The 7,462-nt window shown below is 43.6% G+C and overlaps 1 protein-coding gene across 3 annotated transcripts; it reads left to right on the forward strand.

The window, feature by feature from the left end:
• The first annotated feature begins 474 nt into the window (after nt 1-474).
• On the forward strand, nt 475-6,826 carry LOC147158907 (uncharacterized). Of its 3 annotated transcripts, XM_086061600.1 has the most exons (6): nt 475-1,615; nt 2,255-3,137; nt 3,915-4,016; nt 4,184-4,378; nt 5,322-5,385; nt 6,395-6,533. In XM_086061600.1, the coding sequence occupies exons 2-5, from the start codon at nt 2,316-2,318 to the stop codon at nt 5,367-5,369; spliced, it is 1,167 nt and encodes a 388-aa protein (XP_085917726.1). In that variant the 5' UTR covers nt 475-1,615; nt 2,255-2,315; the 3' UTR covers nt 5,370-5,385; nt 6,395-6,533. The 3 variants fall into 3 exon arrangements, with proteins under 3 accessions (XP_085917726.1, XP_085917725.1, XP_085917724.1); XM_086061599.1 differs by lacking the exon at nt 5,322-5,385 and having other exon boundaries at nt 2,170-3,137; nt 6,395-6,826; XM_086061598.1 differs by lacking the exon at nt 5,322-5,385 and having other exon boundaries at nt 6,395-6,826.
• Nucleotides 6,827-7,462: the final 636 nt, after the last annotated feature.

Consider the following 7,462-nt stretch of genomic DNA (forward strand, 5'->3'; position numbering starts at 1 on the left):
AAACACTTTTCTTTTCATGTGAATCAACACAAAAGACGTCACAGATTTTGGCCACATTTTCAAACCCGCGGCCAAGAACCCTTCAGATTTCTGCGCTCCCGCCAATTAACAGCATCTCCGCAACGCTTAATGGAATCTTGAAGCGGCCCTGCAAGTAAATTATTCAATTAAAAGGAAGCCTTGGCGCCATTGTTTTCCCGCCATTCGGCCTGCGATATTCTCATGCTAATCTCAACATTCGGGCCTTTTTTTTAATGAATTCGCCGTTTTTGCGACCTCAGACATTTTGTGTAAAAAGGCGCTGGCACAGAAACAAAGACGTACATTAGGGCCCTCATTGTCCAGCCCCCAAAATGACATCCCTGTGATTATGAAAGTAAACACAAATCCTGGAGTGCGCGCGCGCTCGCTCGCAGCTGCACGCACTCGAAGGCCGCGTTTTGTACAGTGGCAGAAAGGACCGAGCGGCCCTCAAGACTTTGCCCCCCCCCCCCCAAAAAAAGAAATTATTTGGGGCTCGTCAAGAGCGCACCGGCGAATGTTCGCTTTGAAGACTCCGGATGCATTTGCGCTTTGGGGAGAATTTGGCACGAGATAAAATGTGGGGCCGGCGGGCCAATTATTTCGGGGTGTCACCTAAAAAAACAGAAAGGAGCGACAGTTACAGGGTTTATTTAGCAATGTTGTTGTTGTTGTTTTTTTAAGCCCAAATGATCGATATGCTGGACTTACAACAAATAGAAATTGTGTTGCTCTCTTAAGTAACAAATGGACAATTCAGAGTTTGTCACAATTCAAAATGGCGGTCTTACAAAGGAAGCTCTCCGCTCATATGTGGGGGGAAAAAATGTTAATAGTGTCGTTTAGAAGTTCAGTGTTGCAAATGCCAACAGCTGTTTCGTTAGGTCAGTACAGTTTTTTAATCATAAATATTTGACAAGTGTATATTTAATGGACATTATGTTATTAATAAAATGGCAGCTGGTCTTAAAAACCGCTGTTCACATTTGTTTGGGAGTTGTTGAACGAATGAATTTAACATTAGCGTTATCCTTTTTTTCTTTGCTTTTTATCGTCTCGGTAGCTTTAAATTGTTCATGAAAACGCTAAAATGGGCTTCGCTAGCAATTAAGCCGTTAGCGTCTCTTTGCCTACCGGCGACTGACAGGAAACGCAACCTAAAAAAAAAAAGAGTTAAATAAATTAAGAATAAGAAAGAAAATATACAAGTCTGTGTCCTGGTTTCACTTCGACTTACCCGTTTCAACTGACATTAGTTTTGAGTCCGGTGGATTGCAAAGTATCAAATTCCGATGGCGGCAGAAGGAAAACGACGAAGAACGGGGTTCATAAAGTTGCTGGTGATAAACTAGACAAAAAACATATTAACAAATGGGGAACAATACAAGACGTATGACAGAAATGAATTAGAAACAGAACGAGGGAATGGTTGTGTGTGTTGGTTGATGTGCGGTAAAAAAAAAAGGGGGCTGGTCCAAGCCGTTAGCCCCACCCCTTCATTTTTAAACCAGCCCACACGGGAAATCTTTTGACTCGCAGATCCTGTCCTTCATCCTCCAGAGTGGTCTTCTGAAGTACAACAGGTGGACATCAGGTAGGAGTCTTTTATTTTTATTTTTATAAATAATATTCAAATGTTTATCATAATGTTGAATATTGGTCAGTGTATTTATTTTTCGCTGCATTACATGTTGGAAATGCGTTTTTTTTCCTTCTATTTTGTGTCTTTCGGGACACCTTTTCCTCTGCTGTCGTAGCCCAGCATGAATCTGAGCGTGCGGAGCGCAGACGCATATCATATATATATATATAAAAAATAGCAGGACAAGCCAACTAGACCAGCTGAACTTCATTCAGGGTTAATCTGACCCTAAATGGTGGCAGGTGTGTGCTAACTTTCATTTAAAATGAAGTTTAAATTCCAGTCATATCCATAGATACGAGAGGGTGTGCACACTTGTGCAACCACACGTTTTTACTTCCATTCTCAGATTTCATTGAGATATCAAAGTTACATAATTGGTGCAAATGTTTTCAATTTAATTCTCTTGGTCTCATTTTTCCACATCACAAAAATCAGGTATTTAAAAAACGTGTAAACTTCTGATATCTATTGTTTTTTGTGTGTGTGTGTTTTTTTTTTTTTAGAGGAAATGGATATTTTGCAGTCACGTTTTAGTGTTCACTGTCAAAACCAGTAAAAAAAAAAATAATACGCCTTCCTTTCGAGCAGCGTCCCGCTCCGGCAAAAATCCCGAGACACCTTCTTGGAAAAAGGCAACGAGACCACCGGGATGCCGCTGGCCAGCCTTCGTCATAGTCGCGGTGAAGCGCGGCCGTCTCCCGCCGCCGAGCGCGGCGGCCATCAAGCCAAGCGCGCCCGGGTGGAGAATATCGTAAGAGGCATGAGCAGCAGCTGGCCTGGCGGGGAGATGGAACCAGACCCGGTCCAAAGACCCCGAGTCAGCCAGAGGCCGAATCTCTCGGGAGCTCTTCAGCCAACGCGGAACCGTTCCCCCGACACGACTCCGAGGCTTGCGGACCCTTACAGCGAAGATGAAAACGTGGCGAGTGGCGCATACCCGACAAAGTTGGCCCACTTCTCGCTCAAGCCGGAAAAAGTCATGGCAGATGTTTTAAAGGACGAATTATCCAGAGCTGTGAGCGACAGCGTGGACTCCATTTTCAAAAGAATTCCGGTCATGCAAACGTCACAGAGCGATGCCGCGGAGTCTTTTCTAAACGCTCGTAGGACGCCGTTGGGTTGCAATGAGGTGAAGATGATTGAGGTTCAAACGGAGGCGCTTTCTCTCGTGGTGCGGAACCCTCGAGCGGAAGGATTGGACCTCCTCAGGCCAACGCGCGATGCCGCCCGGCGGGATTCCGCCGACTGGACTCGAAGCGCCGTACGCGGCCGCGCAAGTGGAGGCGGCTCAGGGTTTGAATCCGGGCAGGCAAAGTCGGTCAGAGTCCCGCCTCGGGTTGAGTCCAGATGTCCGGGGAGCCCGTTGACCCGCGGGACCGCCGTGGCGCCGACGCTTTTGGAAAGCGCTTGCTTCCCCCGCGTCAACATCGAGTCCAGCGGCCTTCTCAAAAGTCATCTTTACATCCTGAACGTATCCTTCCGTCTTCAACTCCACCAGTGTTGATTCATGGAATCTGGTTAACGATCTTGAATCTTCTCCACTTTTGTTAGCACTGCAAGACAAAAAAAATATTTGATGAATCTTCCCAAATTCCCTCAAATTCCAAAAACATATTCACTGTGATCATTAAAGACTCAAAATTGCGAAATTGTGAAAGGTGTGATTGGTCGGCGACCAATTCAGGATGCATCCCCGTCTCCCGCTCAAAGCCAGCCAGGTTCGACTCCAGCTCACTTGCGACCCTGGTGAGGATAAAAGGATTTTTTTAAAAGCATTCCTGATCGCCGGTTTTCACTCTGGTTGTCCAGAACAACACTTTGCCGTCAACAAAGACGCGATTGCTTTAACAGTTCCTCAAATAAAGAAGCCGAGCTTGCTTGCTATCTTCACATTTGCCATCCGCAGTCGTCGTTTACTTGTAAAAAAGTGAATTATGCCAAAATTGCTTAACCAAACGGCATCATTTTGTCTTAACAAAAGTCCGCTAGCTTCATGTTAGCATTTTAAACACCGGACGGGTTTACAGAAATGAGCATCGCTCGTTCATATCTTCTTTGCTACTTCTTCAAGCTGCACTGCTGAATTTCTCCCCCAGTCCAGCTCAGTGCTGCCCCGCATGCTGTGGCACAACATGGTACTACACTTAAGGCACCGAAATCCAAATTCAATATTGCGTACTGTACCCCCCCCCCAAAATGATCGTTTCAAACACTGCAGCGTGTTGTCCTTACCTGGCGTCCACTTTAGGAGGGTCTGACCACCAACCATCTGAAAAAAGCCAAGCTGATGTTCTTCTACACGCGGTATCCGAGCTCGCTGGTGCTGAAGACGTGTTTTCGCGACGTGCAGGTGAGGCAATAAATGACACACGACGAGGCAGCACGAATCCTTCATATTGATTCCTTTTTATTGGAACGTACATTATTGACAAGATGAACACAGCGAATACTTGAGATGATTGTCACTTACCTCACCTTTATTTCGAACCCCCCCTCCCCCCTCCCCCCTCACTGCAGTTCACGCGCTGCATCGGCTCCCAGCTCATCAAGTGGTTCAGTAACTTCCGCGAGTTCTACTACATCCAGATGGAGCGGCGCGCACGCCACGCCGTCGCGGAGGGGCCGGCCCACGCGGGCGCGCTGTCTGTGGGGAGAGAATCGCAACTTTTCAGAGCCCTCAATGTGCACTACAACAAAGGCGGCGACTTCCAGGTGAGCTGCTGCTTAAAAAAAAAAAATAATAATTCAGACAAATAATATTTCCCTGTCAACAGAAAATACGACTAACATAAAAACATACTCGTCACAAAGTTCTTTACAACTCAGTCTGGAGTGTGTGAATTGGCCACCAGGGGCAGTATAACACAGTCATGCAGATAAAAGATAAAAACAAAGACGTAAGAGTGAGAATAAGTGCAGTAATCTTTTTTTAAAAATTTATGCCTGTATTATATATTAACTGCATTATAAATATATACAGTTGAATAATATTGTTGCAAGCATGACATTTTTATTTTTTTTTAAATCTCAAGTTAAATTTTTATACTTTTTCCAAACATACACGCAAGAGAAAATACACAACTCATTAATATTCATATATTGGCATTCAATGGAAAGGTTTTTCACAAATATAGAAAAAAAACTTACACATCCAATTGTGTGATATTAATTTTTTTAGTACGAGGTAAATAAAAAAATCACTGCAATAATGTAGTTGCACAAGTGTGCACACCCTCTTAAGTGGGGGAAGTGGCTGTGTTCAGAATGAACAAATCACATCGCACCGGATGTTGTCAAATGGGAGCGGCCACACATGCCACCAAATGAAGTGACACTGATTGACAGCAAAAACATTTCTTTTGCTCGAAGGTTTTGGGCTCAAACTGGAATTTAGAAAGTGTTCATAATTCCCACAGCTCCGTCAATGTTGGCAGCCTTTCTAATTAGTTTTCTTCTCATTTTTTTTATCACTTTTAGAGGGACATCCAGTCGTGTCCAATTTTTTCCACTTGAAACCTTCTTTGCGTTTCATGCTATATTTAATGCCTTTGAAATTATTTTGTACCCTTCTGATACTTTTTTTTTTTTTTTAACCAATGACCTCCCTCTGATCATGATGCCGTGGAATCTGTCTGCGATGCGACTACAAAAATAGCAGGACAAGCCAACTAGACCAGCTGAACTTCATTCAGGGTTAATCTGACCCTAAATGGTGGCAGGTGTGTGCTAACTTTCATTTAAAATGAGTTTAAATTTCAGTCATATCCATAGATACGAGAGGGTGTGCACACTTGTGCAACCACACGTTTTTACTTCCATTCTCAGATTTCATTGAGATATCGAAGTTGCATAATTGGTGCAAATGTTTTCAATTTAATTCTCTTGGTCTCATTTTTCCACATCACAAAAATCTGGTATTTGAAAACGTGTAAACTTCTGATATCTACTGTTTTTTGTGTTTTTTTTAGGTTTTTTTTAGAGGAAATTGATATTTTGCAGTCACGTTTTAGTGATCACTGTCAAAACCAGTAAAAAAAAAAAAAAAAATACACATGAATGACTTTTTTTCTTAAATACAAGGCGCTAATAATAAAACATACAAGTGATCAACTTATTGATTAACAACATACAGCACATTTTTCATTTCCTCCTGCATGTGACCAATTCATTTGCATATTTCTTTTTTTAATTCTTGACACATTGCTGGGAAATTTCTGTTCCAAAATGTCCACTGATGATCAGTAATACAGTGAAAATTTGTGGAAAGGCGAATATTTTGTTTGCAATTTGTGATTCACGCAAAATGTTCTACTTGCGTCCCTAAAATTTCAGGTTCAGGGTCACCGTGTTCCTCGTATTAAAAAATTAAAAATAAAATAAAAATAAGTGATTATTTTGTGATCCCAGAAATGATGTTGGGAGTTTTCATGACATGCAAGTCAGACGTGAGACTGAATATAACGAAGCTCGACGGGTGCGTATGAAAATTGTTAAGTGCATTTGATGTCGAATCAAACATCGTTATTGTGACCAACGGTTTTGTAGAGTACAGCAACATGCCAAGATGGATGCTCAACATTGCGAAATACATCAACAGTTACGACAGATTCGATGTGACTTACCTCGACATCGGCCGCTGTAGGATATCAAAAATATGTCACAGAATATCAACAATGCGTCACGGATCTCAGATATCGTGTTCTAATCGACTGGACGTTTCGAAAACAGGTGCCCGATTGCTTCCTGCGAGTGGCAGAGATTACACTGCGGGAATTCTACGCTGCCATTTGCAGCGGCAAGGACCGAGATCCGTCCTGGAAGAAGGCCATCTACAAGGTGATCTGCAAGATGGACGCCGACGTTCCGGCTCAATTCACGACTTACGGATGAGGACCGACTGCGGACGCTCGCGTCTTTGTGAGCATCGTTGCTCAGGTGGCTGCACAGCCCCGCACTCGACTAATTGTCGCCTCAAGATATGACGGTCTAGACCAGGGGTGGGCACACTCGGTCCTCGAGGGCCGGAGTCCTGCAGGTTTTGGACCTTTCCCTTCTCCAACACAGCTGATATATGATCAGCTCATTAGCAAGCTCTGCATAAGCCTGATAACGATCCTGTTGATTGGAATCAGCTTATGTTGGAAAAGGGAAACCTCCAAAACCCGAAGGACTCCGGCCCTCGAGGACCGAGTTTGCCCACCTCTGGTCTCGACCAGTGGTGACAAAGTCCGGTCCTCGAGGGCCTGCATGCTTTAAAAGGTTTTCCCACGTTCAACACAGCTGAGTCCTATTTAGGATCATCGGCTAGTTCTGCGGGAGCCTGATAACGATCCTGATCATTGAATCAGGTGTGCTGGAGTAGAGGAACCTCAAAAACATGCAGGACTCAGGCCCTCGAGGACCGGATTGTGACACCTGTGGTTTCGACAATAATGAGGAATGCATTTGCGTTTCGTTAATCACCGTTTGTCATGTTTAAGCGCAGAAGGAACTGGTTAGTCAGTCGCCAAAATAAGAGCGTATGCATTCACATTCCATTCTAATAAACTGCTTAGTCAGCTCGTGGTTTTATTTATTTATTGCATCACTCATGGCTCTACGACCTTTGAAAAAGTCTGGTAAGATGACGTCACCAGATTTGTGTGTTTTTGGGAAGTATTAGAAGCTTTTCGTTATGCCAGCACAATACATTTGCTATGTTTGTCTCCTTCGGGTATCCGTGTAACCAAAATGGCGGCGAAACGACACCTACGATTATAGATTAAAAAAAAAAAGCATATTGAAGTGATAGAACTC

Source organism: Leptonotus elevatus, chromosome 18 (genome assembly GCF_054856555.1).
Source record: "Leptonotus elevatus isolate MCC_2025b chromosome 18, RoL_Lele_1.0, whole genome shotgun sequence".
Lineage (NCBI taxonomy): Eukaryota > Metazoa > Chordata > Actinopteri > Syngnathiformes > Syngnathidae > Leptonotus > Leptonotus elevatus.